Source organism: Mustela nivalis (genome assembly GCF_964662115.1).
Source record: "Mustela nivalis genome assembly, chromosome: 4".
NCBI lineage: Eukaryota > Metazoa > Chordata > Mammalia > Carnivora > Mustelidae > Mustela > Mustela nivalis.
This window is the reverse complement of record NC_139023.1, coordinates 88,447,556-88,471,491: the sequence shown is the minus strand read 5'-3', so window position 1 is coordinate 88,471,491 and position 23,936 is coordinate 88,447,556. Positions and strand designations below refer to the sequence as shown.

Below are 23,936 nucleotides of genomic sequence, written 5' to 3'. Positions count from 1 at the left end.
TATTATAGTCTTTGGCTTAAAATCTAATTGATCTGATATAAGGATTGCTACCCCAGCTTTCTTTTGATGTCCATTAGCATGGTAAATTGTTTTCCACCCCCTCACTTTAAATCTGGAGGTGTGTTTGGGTTTAAAATGAGTTTCGTGTAGACAACATAAGGATGGGTTCTGTTTTTATATCCATTCTGATACCCTGTGTCTTTCGATTGGTGCATTTAGCCCATTTACATTCAGGGTAACTATTGAAAAATATGAATTTAGTGCCATTGCATTGCCCATAAGGTGACTGTTACTGTATATTGCTTCTGTTCCTTTCTGGTCTACTACTTTTAGTCTCTCTCTTTGCTTAGAGGATTCCTTTCAATATTTCCTGTATGGGATGGTTTGGTGTTTGAAAATTCTTTTAATTTTTGTATGTCCTAGAAGCTTTTTATCTCTCATTATATTTTCAATGGTAGCCTAGCTGGATATAGTATTCTTGACGGCATGTTTTTCTCATTTAGTGCTCTGAATATATCATACCAGTTCTTTCTGGCCTGCCAAGTCTCTGTGGATAAGTCTGCTGCCAACCTAGTATTTTTACCATGGTATGTTACGGACTTCTTGTCCCAGGCTGCTTTCAGGATTTTCTCTTTGTCACTAAGACTTGCAAGTTTTACTATTAGATGTTGGGGTGTGGACCTATTCTTATTGATCATGAGGGGGGCTCTCTGCACCTCCTGGATTTTGATATTTGTTCCCTTTGCCATATTAGTGAAATTCTGTACAATAATTCTCTTCAATATACCTTCTGTCCCCCCTCTCTTCTTCTTCTGGAATCCCAATAATTCTTATGTTGTTTTGTCTTATGGTATCACTTATATCTCAAATTCTCCCCTAGTGATCCAGTACTTGTTTGTCTCTCTTTTGCTCAGTATTCTCTGTCATTTGGTCTTCTATATCACTAATTCTTCTGCCTTATCTATCCTAGCAGTAAAATCCTCCATTTTTTATTGTACCTCATTAATAGCTTTTTCTACTTCAACTTGGTTCGATTTTAGTTATTTCTCCAGAAAGGGCTTATATATAGCCAGAAATGGTTTCTCTAATATCTTCTATGCCTTTTTCAAGACCAGCTGGCACCTTGAGAATTGTCATTCTGAACTCTCTAGATCTGATATATTACCAATGTCTGCATTGATTAGGTCCCCAGCCTTTGGTACTGCCTCTTGTTCTTTATTTTTATTTATTTATTTTTTTTTTGTGGTGAATTTTTCCGCCTTGTCATTTTATCCTGATAAGAATATGAATGAGAGAATAAAATACTAAAAGGCTGGTAATGATCCCAGAAAAATGTGCATTAACCAAATCAGAAGAGCCCCCAGTGGGGAGTAGTAAGGAGGTAAAAAGAAGTTCAAAAAAAAAAAAAAAGAAAGAAAGAAAGAAAAAAGAAAATATGTATATTAGTCTGGTGACTAGCACAGGGTCACTCACTTAATTTTGGGAGTATTTTGGTCTCTTAGAAGAAACTACCTCCCAAAATTTTAAAGAAAGAAAGAAAATATATATATATATATATATATATATATATATATATATATATATAATATATAATAAGGATAAACATGATGAAGGGATGGAATAGGACTATAAAGATGAAAAATTTTTTAAAAATTGCAAAAAAGGATTTGATAAGATAAGTTGGTTAAGAAAAGAAAGCAAAAGAAAGTGGAGAGAATTTGAAATTTGCTCAGGCTGGAGACTAGAACAAGCCCTACGCTAGATTTAGGGTATATTCGATCTATTAGAATAAGTTGTATCCTGGAGCACCTGGGTGGCTCAGTGGGTTAAAACCTCTGCCTTTGGCTCAGATCATGTTCCCAGGGTCCTGGGATCGAGCCCCACATCAGGCTCTCTGCTCAGCAGGGAGCCTGCTTCCTCCTCTCTCTCTGCCTGTCTTTCTGCCTACTTGTGATCTCTGTCAAATAAATAAATAAAGATCTAAAACAAAAACAAACAAAAAGAAGTTGTATCCCAAAATTTTAAAAGATAAAAAGATAAGATAAAGTTAAGATAAAAAGATAAGATGAAGATAAAGTTAGATACAATGAACAATAAAATATGACTATAATAAAGGTTCGAAAAGATTTTTTTTAAAGAAAGGTATTGTTAGGCTAAACTGGTTAAAAAGGTTAAAAGTGGAAAGAGTAAAAGTTAAGAAAATTAGAATAAGAAAAAAATAAAATTTAAAAAATTTAATTAACTTTGCAAGAGTAAAGAATCATGGGGAGGGAGCCATGAATTCCATGCTTTGCTTTCCCCTTCTCTGGAATTCCGGTGTTCTCCTTGATCAGCAAGCTTGGTCTTGCTGGATTTCTTGCTGATATTCTGGGGCAGGGCCTGTTGTACTGATTCTTAAGTGTCTTTGCCCAAGGCAGAATTGCAATGCCCTTGCCAGGGGCCAGGCTAAGTAATCTGCTCTGGCTTACTTAGCTCTCAGGAGCTAAGCTCTCAGGATTACTTGCTCTCAGGAGCTTTTGTTCCCTGAATGTTTTCCATAGAGCTCTGGAGGACAGGGATGAAAATGGCGGCCTCCCCATCTCCAGCCCAGAGGAGCCGAGAGCTTGGGACCTCACTCCTCAGTGAGCCCTCAGAGAAAAACACTCAATCATTCCTGTCTCCCTGGTCTCCAGCCATTCTCTGAGCTCACCCAGCCTGTGATGAGTGTTTCTGTCTCTGGCACATGGCCCCACTTGGAGTCTCCAAACCCAGCAGATCCCTGCTGCTCTCCCCAGAGAGAGGGGGGGTCTCCCCAGGTCTGCCACTTATGGAGTCCCTGCTCAAAGAGCAGTGGCCTGACTGTGCCATGGATCACAGTCCAAGGTTACCCCAAGCTGAGAGCTCACTCCTCTGCTCTGTCTCTGTAGCCAGCTTCCCCACTCTAATCCCTGTGAGCTCTGCTACCCTTGACACCCCCGATCCTTCTGTGACCCTGTGGGACCTGAGACCACACTGTTCCTGCAAGGACTCCACCCCTGCTTAGCCTCTGGAGTGATGTCCTTCAGCAGAGCAGACTCCTAAAAGTTCTGATTTTGTGCTCTGTCTCTCCACTGCTTTCCAAGAGCTGGCCCCTCCCCCTGGGGTCTATCTTCCTGTTGCTTCAGATTCACTTCTCCGCAGGTACTAACTTTCAGAAAGTGGTCTATTTTCTGTTTCTAGAATTGCTGCTCTTCCCTGCAATCTCCTGTTGGATTTGTAGGTGTTCGGAATGGTTTGATAACTGTCTAGCTGAACTCCTGCTACCTGATGTCATCTCAGTCTGCTAGTCCTCCGCCATCTTGACTCCTCCCCTATTTATTTACTTAAAGTTTTGTTTTGTTTTGTTTTGTTTTGTTTTAGAGAGAGATAGAGTGGGAGTGGGGAGAGGTGAGGGGCAGAAGAAAAGGGAAAGAGAATCTCAAGCAGTTTCCACGCTCAGGGCAGAGGCTGACACGGAGCTCAATCCCAGAACCCTGAGATTATAATCTGAGCCAAAATCAAGAGATAGAGGCTTAACCAACTGAGTCACTCAGGTGACCCTGATCATATATATTTCTATATGAATTTTAGAATCACTTCATTAGTTTAAAAAATGGCCTACTAAAATTTTTGTCTGGATTGTGTTGAATCTATAGATCAATTTTGGAGGAATTGTCATTTTAGCATTATTAAGTCTTCCAATCTATTAAACAAAGCATATCTCTTCACTTAGGTCTTTCAAAATTTCTCTCAGTAATATTTTGTAATTTTCTGATCTTGCACATCTTTTATTAGATTTATCTCAAAGTATTTTGTATTTTTAATGCAGTTTTCAATTTCATTTCTTAATTTCCATTTCTGATTATTCCTAGTATATGGAGATAGCATTGATTTTTGTATAATGATCTTATAGCCTACAAACTTGCTAAACACACTTATTATTGAATTGCTTTTTGTAGATTCCCTTAGGTTTACTATAGAGATGATCCTGCTGTCTGAATGACACTGACTAGCACCTTCAACACAGTATGGAATAGAAGTGGCAAGTGCAGATACCCTATCTTACTGCAAATCTCAGGAGAAAAGTATTCAGCCTCTTATCAAGAAGTATGATGCTAGCTATTGATTTTTACTTGTGGTCTAAATGATGTTCAGAAAAGCCCATTCTATTCCTAGTTTGTAAGAAATGTTTGTCAGATATTGATGTTGAATTTTGTCAAATGCTTTTTCTGGGTCTATTGAGTTGATAGTTTCATTTTTTATTTTTTACTTTGCTAATACGGTGAATTACAATTATTTTCAATTGTTAAGCCAACCTTGCTTTCCTTGGCACCGATCCCATCTACAGACTCTATGGTTTGTGAGACATAAGAAAAAAAGTATCCACCAACTCAAGTGGGCTTGTATCAGCAAATTGGAAGATGAAGCACAACATCAAAGAAAACTAGAGGAGAGCTTACTGACAACAGAGAGACAGTTTCATAAGATACAAGAGAAGGGTGAAGGCAGTAACAGCAGTGCTTCAGGCTGGCTGATGGTGAACGGTGTGGGCTGTGTTAGGAACATGATGATTCAGAGCATTATAGGGATGAAAATATGATAGAGCATTTAAACAGTTGGGAAACTTACACCTTGAACATTGACTGAAAGTGCATGGCTTAGATGAATGCTCTGAGAGTCTAGCAACTAACAGAATCATCCTTTATGTGAAATCAGTTGTGGCAACTTCAAATATTTGCAATATCTGACTCTTGCATGTTCTGAACAACAGTTCAGACACTGTGGTCTTGATACATGCAGATTCTTAGGATGACAGGTCCCAGAGACTGTGATATCTGGCATGGCGTAGGCGAGAGATGGCCACAGAGATTCATGCCTGATATGGCATCTATTGAATCTGAAATACTAAATGGTTTCCATCTCATTTTAGAAGGACACTGTCTACATAAGCTCTGGCCAATCTTTACTGCCTTAGCTCCTGACATCCCATCCCTAACTCAGCATCTAGGAGCCTGCTTCTTGCAGATCAGCACCACTCCAAGAAGGCAGTTGTTCTCCAATCCATTCCTAGACTCCTGTCACTGGGTCTGCCTATCTGCATAGTATTAATGTTACTTATGCTGCTTCCAAACTATACAACAACATGAGTGGCCTGAGTATTTATTAAGACATGTTCAAAATGGTATAGTATACCTGTTGAAAATTTCTCTGTATCACTCCCCTCCCTACCTCTCCTATTATTGACCTCCTTATTTTAGGGGGCTGTTCTAACCCTTTCCATTCCCACTGAAGTCAATTTTGCTATATCCAGTTGTATCCAGACATAGAAATCACATTATAAATGTAATCCCAGAACCCTGATCATGACCTGAGCCAAAATCAAGAGACAGAGGTTTACCCAACTGAGTCACTCAGGCACCCCAGATCATCTGCATTTCTATATGAATTTTAGAATCACTTTATTAATTTAAAAAATGGCCTACTGAAGTTCTTGTCTGGATTGTGAATTATGTGAATAATTGTGAATTATTGTGAATTCTTTTGAATTACGATATTTTGTAAACCTCTGCCACTTGTTCTCTCTCATTGCTGAGTTAACATTGGGTTGATCAATATATGATCAAGAATATTATACTTATGCTCATTTTTACTTGTACCTAAAAGATGTATTCAAGTCATACTTGAGGAGTTAATATGATAGACTGGAATAAAATGGACAAGTTTAACTTTCATTTTGGTTACAGCCATGACTTTGGCATTTGGTGGTCAGCAGAACAGCAGAAGTATATAAGAGCTAATGAGTATAATCTATTTCACAATTAAATGCCACCTGCAGATGGGAAGCAACTGAAGCAGCCCATATCATAGCTCTACCACATGAGGCAAAAACTCCAGGGCTGATCCCTTGACTTCTTCAAGGTGGGTGCAGGTTATCCTGCAGGTTATTGCTAAACTTCCAGTCATATTTGCAAGTATCTTTTAAATTAGTTAACACTAATTAAATAGCTGTTGTTTAAAAACTATAAAAGCCATCAAGTGAGATATCACAGAAGTTTGTAGTGTGTGTATATTCAAGTTGATGTTCAGTAGGAAATCTTGGACAGGAATGTGCTGAAGGTTGCCTTCTGGAAATGGAACTACAACTAGCCACAGTTGCTCAACACACTGGCAAGATTAGTTCTAATAATGCTAGTTGCTCTAGAACTTAGTATATGTTTTGTTTTCTATGGAATCTCAGTATTAGAAGCCAATGGCTCCTTGAGCAGCTTTCTTTTAACTGGTTAAATGCTACATTAAGTTAAAAAAAATTCAATTTTTAGAGTGCCTCAGTGGCTCAGTTGATTAAGCATCTGCCTTTGGCTCAGGTTATGAACCTGGAGTCCCAGGATAGAGCCTCACACTGGGCTCCCCACTCAGTGCGGAGACCCCTCTGACCCTCTACCACTCTTGTGCTCTCCCTCTCTCTCGAATAAATAAAATCTTTAAGAAAAAAAAGAAATTGCATTTCCTTAGTGAGAAACAGTTGAGAAGTTCCCCACTTAAAGACTGCAAGGTAAATTCTCTTTACCCAAATTCTCACAAGTTATAAAATCTATTGTCATATAGCACATGAAAAGGACATTAACAATAATTGGAGCCAGAGGCTCCTGGGTGGCTCAGTCAGTTAAGTGTCTGTCTTTGGCTCAGGTCATGATCTCAGGGTCTCTCCACTCAGTGGGGAGCCTGCTTCTCCCTCTCCCTCTGCCCTTCTCCCTGCTCATGCTCTCTCTCTCAAATAAATAAATGAAATCTTTAAATAATAATAATAATTTGAGCCACGCTCTATAAACTAGACCTTGTCAGTTGTTTTAAAAGATACTCTAAACCCTTGGTTCTCTGAAATATAGTAAGTAAAATTCATTTTGAGACCATTATATTTTTTCCAGATTCTAAAGGGAGAAATTTAAAATCTAAGAAAATGATTAGAATTCCTTGAAACTGCCTTAGGACATTTCTGTATAAAGCTTGCCATGTGTATGCACATGCACACACATATACACACACACACATATGCACACACATATACACACATATATATTCAATGCACAATTAGAAGACATACCTCCAGAATGCAGTCCAGCTGTGGATTTACCATTGCAAACTACAAGTCCTTAAAATAAAATAAGTATATATATAATGTGTGTGTGTGTGTGTGTGTGTGTGTGTGTGTGTGTGTGATCTCCTTTTGGCTTGTTTCTCTGAAAAACCCTGACTACTGTGGGGGACTACACAAGGGAGTAGATACTGAGAGACATGATACATCAGTTGACAATCTATTGCAGTTCGTCCTTGGGTCCTGCGTTATTTCCTGTCTTCCAATAAGCAGTTTCCAAGATGGGATTAAACAGGTATTAGATTTATTAGAGAAAATGTGAAAGACAGAGGAAGAGATAGCCAGAGAACGCACAGAGCACCTTCAGATTGTGATTCAGGTCACTTCTCCCTCTGTGAAAGAAGTAAGAAAGAGTTTGGGGTAGTACGAGCCTCAGACTCTAAGAAAGATTCATTCAGGCCAATGAGGAGTCTTTAAGCCAAAGTTGCACAGAGGTGTCCTGAGGGTCACTGGAATGGGCCTCCACTATTGCTCCTGAAGTCAGAATCCAAAGCATGGCTTCAGCATGAAAGCAGTGGAGGACCTAACGGGGCAATCCCTAGAGCCATCATTCAGCTATGCTCCGCACAGGAGAAGCTCTGGGTAGCACATATTCATGGCTACCGCAGCCCCCAGAGATCCCTGTACTTCCATATTGAAAATATATTTAATTTCTGTCAAGACTCCAAAGTCTCATTCAATCATGGCATTGGTCTTTGAGTCCATAATTTCATGATCTGTATCTGGTGCAGGTGTAATTGAGGATCCCCACATGAACTCTTCTTTATCCAGAGATCTGAACAAAAAGAAAAGTTATCTGTTCCTAGTAACCTGGTATATAGAAGTGAGATAGGAATGAATGACTGCAATAGACATTCCCCTTCGAAGAGAAGAATGGGGTTCATTTTCTGGGAAAAATGGAAGGGGAGTGCCTCTTTCACTGAATATAACTATCAAACCTGGACAGACTGAATAGAACAGTTATTTGAGAAATCTGAAATGTAAATGATGGCAAATGGATTAGGGAAGAAGATCAGAATTCAAGTCTGAATAAATCTATGGTGGGTATAGGACATTTTCCCCCGGTATCCCTGAACAAATGAAGTGGGCATTAGAGGGCAAATAGAAGCCTGCTAGTTCTGGAGCACAAAGCAGGAAAAGAAACAAATAAGACTCTGAGAGAGTACAGAAATACTCTTATTCCACCCCTTTTTCTTTTCTTCTGTTCTCTCATACTCTATCCACTAAGTCATCCCATGGTGATGAGACACAGCCAGAAAAAGAGAACTGCAGGAGCCAAAACCCTGAGGGAATAAAAATGTGCTTCCATACAAGAGCAGTGTCCAACTCTCCTCTTACTGCTTTTTCCTTTGTTCTGGGAACTGACTGTGGATGCAGATGAAGTTGCAGAAGTATACAGCACAGCAGAGTAATGTGGAGTTGGGGACCAAAATGAGGAGCCCTAGGGAACTGGAAAGACCAGAAATACTGTGGAAGGGGAAAACTCAGAAGAGCAACCTCATAAAGCTGATTATGAACTCTTGGGCTGAATCCTAAGCTGTGAATCTGATCTGATCCTATTTCACATGCCAAAAATTTTAGGAGCTGAAATAATAATATGCTACCACACAGGTCAAGGACTGAATACAGGGTGGCACACATGTGAGGTAGATTCAAATAGCACTGCAAAAAGGCAATGCAAGGAAGTTTGAAAACTGATTTGGAATGGACATTGGAACTATAGCCTACAGAAGGAAGATTGGAACTTGTGACCTGAACTCAACCAATTCAACTGCCTGCTTAAACAAAAATAACATTCTACATAGGATTTAAATAAGACCCAAAGTTCAAAATTTCCAGGATATAATGCAAAATTACAAAACAAATAACCAGGAAAATCTCAACATACATGGAAAAAGAAAATGAACTGATGGAATGTGAACATGACACAGATGTTGGAATAATCTTACAGCAAGCAATGGTGAACACCTTGAAAACAATGGAAGAACAGTAATGCTCAGCAAATAAAGAGAATATTGTACAAATTGGGGCTCTCCAGAGAAACAGAATCAAGAGGAAACTTCATTCTCCTATTCTCTCTCCCTCTCTTTACTTAGTAAGAGATTTATTACAAGATATTGACTCATCAGTTATAGAGGCTGAGAAGTTTGACAATCTGCTGTAAATTGGAGACTTAAATAAATAAATAAATAGATAGATAAAATTTTAAAAAATCTTGTTTTATAGTTCTAAGGGATAAAGAAGAATTACATAAGAATAAAAAGGTCAATTCACCCAAAACCCCATAACATTCCTAAATGAGTATGCACTCAATTAATAGAATGTAAAATAAATAAAGTAAAAACTGAGAGAACTGAAAGAAGAAACAGACAAATCCACAACTGGAGACATCAACATTCCTCTCTTATAATAGAGAGTAATAAATAGAACTAGCACCAAAAAAATCAGCAAGGCTATGAAAGAATTAACACCATTAACAAAAGAATCTAACTCTCAACTCTACCGAACTGACTCTACCCAACAATAGGATACATTTTTTAAAGTGTACATGGAATATTTTTCAAGACATATCATACCTTAGATCATAAAAAAAAAATTACAAATTTGTAAACACTGAAATCATACAAAGTATTTTCCTGGCTATAATGGAATTAAATAAGAAATCAACAAGAGAAAGGTAACAGGAAGTCTTAAGAACTTGGAAATTAATCAATATACTTCTAAATAACCCATGGGCCAAAAAGGAAATCTCAAGGAAAATTAGCAAATACTTTGAGCTGAATAAAAATGTAATGTATCAAAATTTATGGAATGCAGAGGGAAATTTACAGCATTAAATGCTTTTTTTAAGAAAAAAAAAAGTCTCTGATCAGTCATTTAAGGTTCTACCAGAAGCAACTATGAAAAAAAATAAAAAAGAGTAGTTATTCCAGAGCAAGCCAAAGGAAGAAAACAAGGGTAAAAGCAGAAGTCAATGAAAGAGAATACAGAAAATCAAAATTAAAAAAAAAAAAAAAGTTGGTTCTTAAAAAAAAAATAAAAATCAATATGACTGATAACCCCCTAAGTAAGACTGACCAAAAAAAAAGAAGAAAAAATAAACTAATTATCAATATTAGTAATGAAGAAGATATTGCCACCTCAAGAAAGTAAAGCAATCACAAAAGAATTCTCTCAACAACTATGCACATAAATTTGACAATTTATAAAAAATTGTCTCATTGACCAATTATTCAAAACCTACAAACTACTAAAACTCACCCAAGATGAAATAGATAACTTGAGTAGTCTTACAAGAAAATAAAACGGTCTCTATTTATAGATGACTAATTTGGAATAAGAGGCACACAGCAAGTCCTTGAAAATTCTGAAATCCATCTGGACACAGGCTGTCAGAACTTCCATTCAGGGCCTAGGCACTTTTCTTGATTAGATTCCAGGTCTGGTCTGTAGTTGTGGTTCTCATCAATCGTTCTCCTCCTTGGTTCTATCCTGAGGGAGGTCTTTCCTTTTCCATAGGAAATGGCCTGTGTTTGAAATTTTTTGAATAAGTAAATAGTTTTTCCAGTCTGCTTCCTTCCTATAGAACATTGGTGTCCAGATGCTTTTTCATTTTGAACTAACTCGGTCCCTTTTAATCCAAGCTGATGCTCTTTGGGTATTCTATGAATCTAACTGAAACTTACTCCATGTCCCCAATGCCACATCAATAATTCTTTTTCAGACATATGTTTCTGTACTTTGCATGGAATGACAAAGTGCCATGGAACAACACCCTTAACATGCCTAAAAATATTTTTTGTCTAGTAGAATTGGGGCCTAGCAGGCACCACCTTCAATCTTTCTGAGTTTGTAATGAAGGCTTTTATAGACAACATTTCTGATTTGATTTTCTCCCTAAGGCTGTTTCTTACTTTGAGAATCTGTTGGCTAAAGAAAAAGGCCATGACTGGAGAGATTAGAAATTTTCCTTTCTATTTTCCTCAACCCAGTAAGACTTGAATAGAAATTTCTTCTCAATCTTGTTTGCCAACTTATCTTAAGTTTCTTACTTCATCTGTTTTCATATCTTACAAGCACACAAAGAAGTCAACTGCAGTTTCATCATCCTGTTGGAAATCTCCTCAAGCTAGATCCACAAGTTCATTAGGTATAAATTTCTAACTCCCATTTTACTACAGGGATAGTCATGAATTGTTTTATGATGAAAAAACAAACAAACAAAAAAAACCCCAGATCATTGTTTTTCAAAGTTCCAAGAACGGTTTCCCCAACATTTTTTCAGAATCCATTACAATTTTTCTGCCATTCCTCCAGCTTCTGCCAGCAGCTTGTCACTTTTTCCAGCCTATTCATCCACTGACTAGTCTTAAAGCCTATGCCATGTATTATAGGTTTTTTCTTAAAGTAAAAACTATCTTCATGCGAATAAATACTGATTTCTGAATGTGTTATCTGTTTCAACAACCCACCTTAAAACTTAATAATTTCAAACAATAATTATCTCTCACGACTCAATAGGTTGTGTGAGAGGTTCTTCTACTAGTCTTGCCTCTGCCTCCTCTTGTGACTGTGTGCAACAATGTTAACTAAGAGCTGGCTTGGATAGAATGGCTAGGTCTCGTTCTTTGGATGTTCTCTCACCTTAAAGATGCTGACCTGCCTTTCTTTACATGATAGAGGTTGGCAACATTCCCAAAAAGTAAGACATAGCTTTTTGATTATGTTTGTATATGTCCCATTAACCAAAGTATGTGATAGGCCAAGCAAGGGCTGAGTCAATGTGGGAAGAGACCTCATAATGCAGAATACATTTTCTGATTTATTTCTTACAGCAAAGCCAACAAGTAGATCCTATTAAATCCATTTCACTGTTAAGGAAATTAACATATATCAAATTCAGACTCAGATTTGGTGTTGTGTGAGTGTGGTGTGATTGATCTCCAGTAAAAGAAGAGAGAAAAAGAAGTCAGGAGATGGGGGTTTACTCTATGCTGTATAACACATATGCTTTAGGAAAGACATCTGAATCCTATATTGTAATACTCTTACCTGAAATTTTAACTCCAATATATCCAGTTTTAGAAGAGCATTATACTCCTGTCTCTAGGACATGCACTTTGAATTTCTCTTTTAATCCCCATGACTTTGTGCCACCCTCTCTCTCAGGATCTCTGGTAGGCCATAAGCTCCATCCCCTTTATTCAATCATCATGACCAGGGGTATGAAATAGTTTTTATCAGTATAAAGTCAACTGGCTCAACTCACAAATTATTTTAATAATATCCTAATCAACTAAATTCATCTGCCCCAATTTCATATCTTAGAGTCCGAGCAGAAAGGATACAACTTAATATTCTAAATATCCTAATTTGAGTCCGGGAACAATACCAACTTGTCACTTTCAAAGCCACGTTGAAGGTGAAACTGGAGAGTACAGTAAAGTTATGCAGAAGCTGAACAGCGTAAGAAATGAATTCCATGTGAAAAGAGCAGGAAGGGCTGAAGGGTGCACTTAGCTTGTTGTACTTGACACTGCTCTATTTTAGTTCTAGTCCTGGAGAATGCCATGTGCTCTATTTGCCAGGCAGAAGATGAGCTGCAAACGGTTAGTTCTTTCACTAAGTGATAAAACTCATTAGCAAAAATGTGAGGTCAGGAGAGGATTTCTTAGATTTCAATAATAAAACTAGACTGAAGGCTGTCGAAAGTTGTGACTGGTTAACTTCCACAACATTTAATTTTTTGGAAGTCTTTTTTACTATATGAAGCATTCCACAGAAGACTCACCAGTCTGCCAATTTAAATGAGAGTTTTAGAATCAATTAAATGTGGTATCTCCCCATCTCTACACTTTTATATTCCTACTTAGCATAGGAAATACATATTTTGCTTTGATTTCATAGAAGTTAATTTCAGGCCCTCTTTTCGTCAAAGGCAATTTCAGCTTTTCAGATGCTTGCTAATATTTACCTTAGAAAGGAAAAAATATATATATTTATATATATAGACTTGGAAGCCAATGCACTTCCCTTTTTTATGGGTTGCTTTATCAAATATTAAAGAATGAACAGAGAATACATTGTTTCAACAACTGAAACCCAGTAAGGGTGGAGTATTTGTTCAGACTTCAGCAGTTATACCTGCATCCAAGCTATCAAAGCCTCTGGAGTATCTTTTAAGGAATCTCTTTTGCTTTAAGCTGTGCATCAGTAGCTACCTTGGGTCAGTGAGAACCACACAAAGGACGGTCTAGGTTTATGTCTACAATGTCAGGCTTCTATCAGATTTACACATTGGTGATGATGAATTTCATATGTTGGGCATCCGAATAAGGCTACCCAAGGGACTATGGGAAAGGCAGGGGAAATTCATCATCACACAGCATTGTCAGACAGGATAAAAATGTGAAATCTTACCATAGGTTGTTTATTAGAAACACACCTACAATTTACATATACAAACAGAACAGTTTTCAGTAGAAGAAATGGGGGGAAAAGGTATACCAGTCAAACATCATGCAAAAGATGTCAGACAAAATTAACTTTAAAGAAAAGAACATTACTTGATATTGTCCAAAAAGACAAAATTTAAAAATGAAGTAATGTAATGTTTCAAGTGTCTCCTGCGAGCTGGGATTCTTTTCATTTTTATACTATTTTGTAAAGGCAAATGGATTTTTGTGTGTGTGTACTTTCTAAGTGGAATTAATTCCTACCTAGTAAGTTAATAGCGCTTCTTGTCAGAAACAGTGATATTTCATATGAACTCTTTTACTTTAATTTAGATAATCAAGTTTCAGTGGTCCCACATCCTTTCTCCATTTTCAGCGTATAAATTATCAACATTACTCAAAATCTCAGTTTCCCTCTGTTATGTAATATGCCAAGGTGGCATGGGCCCAAGGAATAAAATCTTATTCTAATTGCCTACATGTTTACAGGATTAGTGAACGCCATCAAATATTTAGGGATACTGTTTTGTAACAAATATAAACATTTATTTTATATTATTGTGTTAAGCATTTTTTTAAAGAAAGAAAATAAACTTGGACATTGGATCAGCAACACCATTAGTCTAAGATAGCGAGCTGTTGCACTCTGTACTATTTCATGAGCCTAAGAATTTAGAATATTCTGACATGGCTAAGATGAGGGCTCCAGAGTTAGTTTTCTATTTTGTCACACAACAAATTAACAACCTGGGGTAATAACACAGTTTTGAGCACAAGGTAGTCAAAGCTGTGAGAGTCCGCTCCAAAGAACTACTGCCTTCACTGACTCTTGAGAAAACAAATTTAAATGAATGCATCATCTCCAAATCCACTCCTTGGAGACATATGGTGATAAGAAGGATGAAGATGATGATGATGATTTTTTGTATCAGGGAAGACTCACAAGACTGCGGCAACACCAAGAGAATGAAACACCACTTTTGAAAAAAGGAATACCTAAAACATTAGCTATAACTTTTATCACCCTTACATTATATTTGTGAACTTCGGGACATTTTTTGCTCAGAGTTGGTTCTATAAATCAAGTTTCCTAAGTTTCCTTTGTTTTTAGTGATGTTCCTTTTCACCTGCTGTTTATGTACACCAACAATGAGATGAGATTTAAGGAAGTTGTTTTTTCTTATTGCCCTGAGACCAACTTGGTGTAAATTTAGAGATACTTTCTAGATTTAGAAATGGTTAGAAGTAAACTATAAAGGCCTGGGAGTAAGAGCAACTATATTTCCTCCTTTCATTAAAAACAAATTTAAAATATTCATTTGGATTTTACTATAAAACTGTGCTAGTTAGTTTTATAGTAAAATACAATGCTAATACCAACTGTGGTAGTGATTTATACAGATTTATAGAAAAATAAAAATGCTATTGAAGTTCTGCTATATTTACAATGCTACATTTATATACATGCACATATACCTCAATATTAATGATAAAATCTTATAGTTTTAAAGAGGCACATTTCCTCCCACCCACCATCTCTGTATACTCACAACCATAAGATAAGTTTTCATAAGCAATGTTTAGATTTGTGAAGGAAAAAAGTGAATATTTCCAACACCTAACCTCTTTCCTTTCTTCCTTTCCAGCTTTGGGAGACACAAAAGCACACTGAATTTTATAAACAAAGTAAGGTTTATAAGACCTGTGATCTATATTCACATATACCCAATGAGTTGGGTCATAGGCTGGAATAGGTCAGAAGAATTAGAGCAAAGTAATGTACTCGCATTGTAAAGCACTGAATAGAAGTGATCCTCTGCAGATACACATAAACCCATGATATAAGAAACATGTTTCTTAAAAGTAGCATTTTAACTATCCTGTATAACCCTAAGAATGAATCACCAATGAATACTTTTGTGGTGCAACTGTTGAACATAATTAATCAATAAAGTCTCCCACCTAGCCCAAAACAACAACAACAACAACAACCCAAGATGGAAAATAATATAAGCTAGTGATTGTGAAACAAGAAGGAATTCAAGATACGTAAATATCTTGAATTTTAATACCCAAAGGCAATGAGTATAAGAGGATATCTGAACCTACCCATATTATTGAATACCTCTTAAAATTATGTAGCCCTGACTTCATGGGTACCTGAGACTTTGGCCTGCAAAAAGAAAGTACTTGAGCCATAGTCTTTTATAGCAGAAAAGCAAAAAAAGACACTTCCAAGTGGGTATCTGTACTCTAATTTGCCAATAGGACTTCTCCTCTGTGACTATTTATATTCTTAATTCTCAATCAAGCCTTAAAAAAAAAAAAAATCAGTTCTCATCTTTTTGAAATTGCTGAGTGATTTAAAAGTTGCAGGATGTGAATACTAATATATCTGAAATGCTTATAAATAATCATCTTTTGGATAAAGGTAACAGCAGACAGTCTTCTAAGGACTTGTTTTGGTTTCAGGGCTTTGAAAAGAAAAGACTCTGGACAAGTAGGTCTTTCCACATCATTTTCTCAAGTTTACTTGACTATGAACCTTAGTCTGATAAGGCCCAGTACCTCTTCTTCATCAGTTTTATTCAGCAACATGGTGACAACATGGTTTCAAGGGTAATTTCCAATTACAACAGATCTGTCAATTTTGAGTCATTGAGACTATACAAAATTGGATTTGGCTTCTTTTCAAGTTTCACATTCATCACATAATCGGGATATGAAGCTTCCCATACACAGGAGGTAGCATCCAAAGGAAGGAATGTGCTTAAATAATACACACTACCCAATTTTACAGCTGTCCTTTTATATTCAAATGATATTAAGCACACTGTCATGTTAAATTGAAAACATCTTAGATCTAAAAATAAACTGTTGAAACAAATGACATAGTGAGAAATAAGACCAAAATCTATTTTTATAAAATATAGTCTATAATTTTCAGATAAAAAATGCTACATTCAACCATACTTAGATATCTTCTAAATTATAATCTGAGATTTATATTTTTTAAAAGTTTTCTCCCTTGAATTTCAAATTTAGTATTTTTAGAGTTTAAATCTCTATACTGAATCTTTATGTTTTTCTTTAAAACTGAATTGAGCAAAAATATAATTCTAAAACAAGATTCCTGACTTCAAAGAAATGTGTCTTCAAATAACCTAGCCTTAAAACATTAGAACCAATTCCCTTAAAACTATACTTCCTATTTTTGACTGAGTATTAAGTAGAAAAATTCATGATTTGGACTTCATTTTTATTTTCTTCTGGTTTTTATATCCCTTCATGCTATTTTGACATCACTATTAAATTTTATCAAACCTTCTCTCAAAACAAGTTGCTCATTGTATATTGCTTTCAAGTATGTTATTGAAATATAACCTAAAGGAAGAGATTAAGCTTCTTGCTTCAATTTCCCTTATGCATCAGTGATAATTTCAACCATAACAGTTGCCAGATCTGTATTTTTTATTCTGGATTCCTAATTATATAGGACAACTGTGGGTAATTCAAGAGTGTTTCAGAATCACATACTGCCAAGATTCTGGAAAATGTCTTTTGCAAAACAGAATGTTAATGCTCTGGGGACTCTATTATATCCACACCAACATGTTCTGAATGAGAAGGTAAAGGGCTAGGCTCATCATAACTAATACTGTAATGCCACTATGGGCTGACACTGTCAGTCAACAAATACTGAGAACCTACTTTGTTTCAATTTTTAGTTACATAGATTTGTATATTGTAAATTTCTAAAGATAACTGGTATAAACTCAGGAGGATCAGTTTGATATATATTTAAATGTACGGTCTTGTACAGATCTTATGAAAGTACTACAGACCATGAATGTCTGTATCTAAATGATTAGAGGAAATAATGTTAGAATAGTCTAAAATGAAAATAATTCAATAGATGCTTTAGTTCTTAAATATCTCTTTTAAACTGAACTATTGTAGGGAGCTATAAATAAGATCAACTTTTGGTCTGTTTCACAAAATAGCAAGTTTTATCATGTTATCATGCTTGATGCTTTAAAAACTCTTGACCTTATTCTCATCTGCAATGAAATATTTTGGTATATTAATTTCTTTCTGGCTAAATCAGTAGTAGCCAGTTGTAATAACCAGCGTGTGCATACACAAAGATGACAATAAAATAAAAAGGCCCAATAAAAAGTGTGTTAAATGTGTTCATTACAGAGAGGTGGCCCAGAAGGAAAGCCACGACTCCCTTTTCCATTTTATAAAATAGAGCACAAGTAGTATTTTGCAAGACTACAAACTTGTACCATTTTTTGGCAGAAGTAGGATATTCGTTCTTTATTTCTTTCTTCCTTTCTTTCCCTTTTCTTTCTTTTTTTCATAAGCATCTACAAACTCTAAAGGTAGGCAAATAAGAACTATGAGACCAGTGAATTACTTTAAGCTACTTCTGCTATGCTAATCAGGTGACAGAAATCTGGGTTTCATATTAGGAGCCCTTCTAAATGGTTTAATTCCTTTACAGCTACCATTAGCTGTCAACTTCACCGTGGATATTGTCCATGTGCACTTTGAGGTAGTCATTCCTTGTAAACTTCTTATGACAAAACTGGCATTCTGCCAGTGGACGATTGGGATTGTGAGTCATCTTGTGTCGGATCAGCATTTTCTTTAGGCTAAAAGCCAAGTCACAAACCTAGAAAAGACCCAAAGATACCAATCATATTATGCTGAAAAACCTGAAGATATGCCAATTTATCATTTATACAATGTACATTATGCATTGTCCTATTATCAAGTATGTACTGATGGGCACAAAAACAAAAATTGCTTGAAATAAATGGAATTTAACATCCCAACTAAAGGGTAAAGAAAATTAATTATAGTTCCCAAAAGCTGTTTGCATTTAATGTGTGTGTCCTTTATACCCTAGTCACCCTCCCTTCCCCTCTGCTACTGTATTTAAATATGTCTAGAAATATAACTCCTTAGGAACAATGTTTTTCTTCTTGGAGTGTATTGACGATTTCATATTAAACATGTTAAACAAAAAGGCTAATGGCCCAGAGGGCATCGCTCCATATGATGTAAATAGCACAAGACATGTCTTATCAGTGATCCCTTCGATTTAGTCCCATTTATGAAGTAAAAGGTTAACATTGTTTTAATCACCCTAACTGGAAGTTTTTTAACCCACAACTCTAATTCTTGATTTCTTATTACATACACTCATTTAACTAAGTCATCTAACATGTTTACTTCATATAAACTCTGCCACATTGACACCTGGCCTAACAGACATTAACATTCCAATAAAAATATTAAATTACCACAGAAGATGTAAGGTCTTCCTGCGTCAGTACTTTCTCACTTCTCCTGAGGCAGCTTCCTCTTACTGATTCCTCAGGGAAGCCTATATGATCTGTCTGCCAGAAGTCCTCTGTTAATTGCTTTCATAGTAGTTTTTACTTTTCCCTTTTAACTTACCCTGAATGTAATTACTTATTACTGATTTTTTTTTTAATCGCTTCCTTACTGGTCTAAGAAACATTAGGGTAAGAGTAGTCATTGCATAAATATTTGTTGACTTAAAAAAAGAAAGGTAGACAAGATGTTAGATAGATAGGTAAAAGTCTTATGAGCAATGTAAGTACATCAAAGGCTGTGGAATAATTCCAGAGATCGAAGAAGGTAACTATAGAGATTATTTTCAAGTAAAAGAAACTCTAAGTTTTCAAACGGTCTTACAAGTATAATCAAAATTTGTTATCATAAATAACACAGAATTATAATGTATCCTCTATTTTCTATTTCCCTGGTTCCTTCTCTAAGCCCCATGTAATGAACAATTAATGAACAATAGATACAAAATTCCTCACTGGCTTCCCACTGAAAGTAGATTCAAAATAAATTCCTTACCATGGTGAAAAGGCACATCAATTTGCTCTGCAACTTCACTTGCATCCCTTTTTTCTCACGATGCTCCAGCTCCACATGCCTTCTTACCTAATACCCAGACTCAGTTCCTTCCTACAGGCCATGATATATACTATTCCTGAGCCTGGATGTTCTCTTCCCTGTGGCTGACTCCTTCTCATCTTTTAGGTTACTTAGAGTTACTTTCTCAGAGAATTCTTCCTTAAATAGTCTTTTATGCCTTACCCTTCTTTTTATTTATTTATTTATTTGTTTGTTTGTTTATTTATTTATTTATTTTTAGAAGATTTTATTTATTTATTTGACAGACAGATCACAAGTAGGCAGAGAGAGAAGAGGAAGCAGGCTCCGTGCCGAGCAGAGGGCCCGATATGGGGCTCGATCTCAGTACCCTGAGATCATGACCTGAGCCGAAGGCAAAGGCTTTAACCCACTGAGCCACCCAGGCGCCCGCCTTCTCCTTTTTAAAATTTTTCTCAGTCTTTTTTTTTTTTTTTTAAAGATTTATTTATTTATTTGACAGACAGAGATCACAAGTAGGCAGAGAGGCAGACAGAGAGAGAGGAGGAAGCAGGCTCCCTGCTGAGCAGAGAGCCCGATGTGGGGCTCGATCCCAGGACCCTGGGATCATGACCTGAGCCGAAAGCAGAGGCTTTAACCCACTGAGCCACCCAGGTGCCCCTTTCTCAGTCTTTATCACAGAATGCAATTAGGTATTTATTCAGGTTTATTTGTTCAATGTCTATACCCCACAGAAATGTGAGTTCTGTGAGCAGAGGGGACATAGTGTCTAGTTCACTGTCTCAGTTCAATGTTTGGCACAGGGACTAGGTTGAAGGGCTAACATCAGCTTTCATTATGTGCCAGGAACCACTCTTTGCAATTTATAAACACTAAATTGTGATAGCCTCACCTCACCCTTTTAGGCAGATATTAGTACTATGAACCTCATTTTACAGAACGAAACTGACACAGTCACTTCAGTGTCTCAAGCTGGTTACCCAAGGTCACAGAACTAGGAAGTGGTTTCCAGGATTTAAACCCACGCAGTCTGGGTTCAGAGTTTTTACAACCCCAAGGACAGACTATTATTAAAGGCTCGAACTTCAAAGATATGTGAGCTGACTGTACTTTTTCCATTTGCCTGGCTGACACCATTTTTAAAAAATAAAAACCTCTTTGAAAAAATAAAGGAGGTTCTCAGTTCAGCCCACCAGTGTATTGTGAGGGATATAAGTCAAGTTCACTTACATGGTCACCATAGGAAAATTGCAATAGCAGCAAGCTGAAGAAATGGAAAGGAAGTTGAGCAAGATCCTGAAGTCATTGATAATGGCTCTGAATTAAGGAATCCTAGAAGCTCCACATAGGAGCTGTGATGAGAACAACCCAATGGATTTTTGAATGAGGGCCAGGTAGAGGATTAAGTATCAGCAGAGAGTAGCTGATATCACAGTTGTGAAAGTGACTTCCTACACATTAAAAGCTATGTTTTCATGAACTAAGAGAGTTCAAACTGATGTTCTGTATAAATCAAATGCAAGGACATTCATGGTCATTTTAAAATTATGGGAAAGCATGAAAGAATTCAAATAGTGCAACAGGTCTTAGCCAACCCATCCACCTACTCCAAATTAGTATTAATTCACCTGTCAAAGAATAGGAAAATGTTTTTTCTTTCTCTAGACTGGCAATAAACTGATTTTGTTTTAAAATGAAGTGAAACAACACATTTATCAAAGTACCTTGAGAGATAATATTAGAATTCTATACAAACATCTTCAGTTAATGTTTATCAATAATATAAATGTTCCCTGCCACTTCAGTTAGAAACAGAATGACAGAGAGTACTCTGTCCTGCCCTGTGGAATCCATAGTCTTAAAGAGAATATTTTTTGATGCCATGAACCTATCACTAGGAGAAGGAACAGAAGAGAGGATAATCAAGTCTTCCTGGATGTATGGATGTTGTCATGTTGTAAGGTAGAGAATGATATCCCAGGGAGAAGGAAGAGAACATGCAAAGGTACAGGGGTATAAGCAGCAAGGCCTAGGTGCAGAGGGGAAACCATTACACTAAGGCTGAAGAAACAGATTATTGGAGCAACACATTGACATAAATAAGTAAGAGAAAAAACCTGAAAAAGAAGTTAGAGTTGAAGGCTGGAGCCAAACTCTGGAGATCCTGGTAATCATAATAAGACACTGGAAAGAGCTTCTCCACGTTGTGGGGATTCATTAAAGGATTCTGAATGGAGACTAAAACGAAAATATCATTTAGTACCAAGCTCAGAGTATGACACTGGAGTTAGCACGGCCAGTACTATGATTCTACTCTAAGCCAGAAATTACTTGGATATCAACTAAGATAGCACTTACTGTTTCATTGATTCATGCTTTTAAAAATATTCACTCAACGTTTCTTTATATGCCAGGCAATGTTCTAGGCCTGGGGACATGACAATGAACAAGAAAGAAAAAAGCTCTTTTGTCATAGAATTTACATAATAGATGATAAAAAATTAAACCAACAAACATATAATATTTCAGGTAGATGTAAGTGTCATGAAGGCAAAGAAGAATATGGTGTAAGGGTTAAGAAAGTAATGGAAATTAGGAAGAGAAGAATTTTAGCAGAGAATTGAAATAAGTACAGGAGAAGGTTATAAAGGTATCCAAGAAGGGTATCCCAGTCCAGGGAAGGAGCCAGAAAGAAAGAAAGAAAGAAAGAAAGGGGCCCACTTCATTGAAATATACTTAGTGTGTCTGAAAAACAGCAAAGAAGTGATGTGGCCAGAGTGAGGTGGATGGTGGTGGTGAAGTCAGAGGGGTAGGGGCAGAAAGGTGGGGGTGCAGGTCTGTAGGGACTTTCAGACTGTGGTAGAACTTAGGTTTTCACTCTAAATGGGAAGGACAGTCATTGGAGGGTTTGAGCAAAGGAGTGAAATATAATACATATGCAATCTATATCTAAAATATATAAAATGTGAATCAGGTTCTAGAAAGATCACTCTGTGTGGCAAGCTTAGGACAGACTGGGAGGAGCAAAGATCAAAGACAGATAAATTAAGGAACAACTGCATTACTGTAGGAGACTGAGATGTAGCTGAGGAGATGTCAAAAGTGTTCCGATTCTCAACTTATTTTAAATGTACAGCCAATCGGATTTGCTAGTGGATTGGAGGTCAGAGGTGAGAAAAAGAGGAGTGAAAGTGGCAATGAAAATTTAAAGAAGATAATAAGTTTGAAAAATATATAGAAGGAAAGATTGTCAGGAGATGCCGGGAATGAATGTGAGAGCTAGTTAAGTTTGGACCCTAGAATCCTGACTTGGTCAGTTCTAAGTGGTAAGAAAGAGGTAGGTCACTCAACTTCAGTGAGCCACATTTGTTTCACAGAGGTGGAAATAACACCTGGGTACTTCTGGGGTACAGGGCAGATCAGTAGAGTATATATAAACTAGATCACTGTGTCTTTCTCACAATAGAAGCTCAACTAGATGATGCTATTGGTCACAGCTTAGGGAAAAAATGTCTGGCACAAGCCTCAGAGCTTTGGTTTGGGTTAAATGGAGATGGTGGGACCCTCAGAAAGATGTACAGGTAAAGAGAACATGTTGAGTAGCTGAGAAGGCTGGGGAGATACTGATTTCAGTCTGAGATATAGGAGAGATGTCTTCCAGGCAGCTTCAAAGTATCTGCCTAGAGTTCAGAAGAGAAACCCAGGCAGGAGAAAGAGAGATTTGGAAGTCCTCACCCTAGGGATAGTAGCAAAGATATTAGAAGCTCAATACCTGTGGCACATTGGGGTTGCTGTACGACATGGAATCTAAGCCCATTAGATACCATGACCTGGCATCTAAGGGGCTAGTGTTGATGAGTGAAGCAGCATTTGAGAAATATTATAAAGAACTGAGGTCAACATAAATCAGCTTTTTTCTTTACAGTTTTGCTCAAATGCCACTCAAATTTCCTACATGTTTGTGTTTTTTGTGTGTGTTTGTAAATCCTAATCAGGAAGTGTGAACAAAAACTAAAGAGGACTTTCCAGGAGGAGGAAGTGGTGCATGATACCACATGGGACAAGGGACAGAGATGCAGAACAGCGTCACTGCTTCAGAAGACTCAGAGTTCATACAAATAAAATGCAGACTACTGACAGATAAGAGATTATTAAAATTTTAGTAATAATGATGAAGTCCCAGAACCTAGGTCAGGTTCGGTGGGGTGAGGTTCGGAGCCGACGGCTCTGAAAAAATTCTTAAGATGTCTCTGGTGCAAAAAGGTGGTTTATTAAAGCAGGGGGACAGGACCCATGGGCAGGTGGAGATGCAGCTGCCCCAGGTTGTGAGGGATGGCAGGTTATGTACCCTGCTGTTGGGGGAAGGTGAGGGGAAGGAAGGTTTCAAC

The 23,936-nt window shown here is 37.0% G+C and overlaps 1 protein-coding gene across 1 annotated transcript in view; it reads right to left on the bottom strand.

Moving 5' to 3' along the window:
* Nucleotides 1–17,525: 17,525 nt before the first annotated feature.
* Nucleotides 17,526–23,936, bottom strand: part of PRDM5 (PR/SET domain 5) — a 217,792-nt gene continuing 211,381 nt past the window's right edge. Inside the window, exon 16 of the mRNA XM_082728454.1 lies at nt 17,526–18,286. Within this exon, the coding sequence (XP_082584580.1) occupies nt 18,122–18,286 (165 nt within the window). The 3' untranslated portion in view covers nt 17,526–18,121. The remainder of the gene's footprint in view (nt 18,287–23,936) is intronic.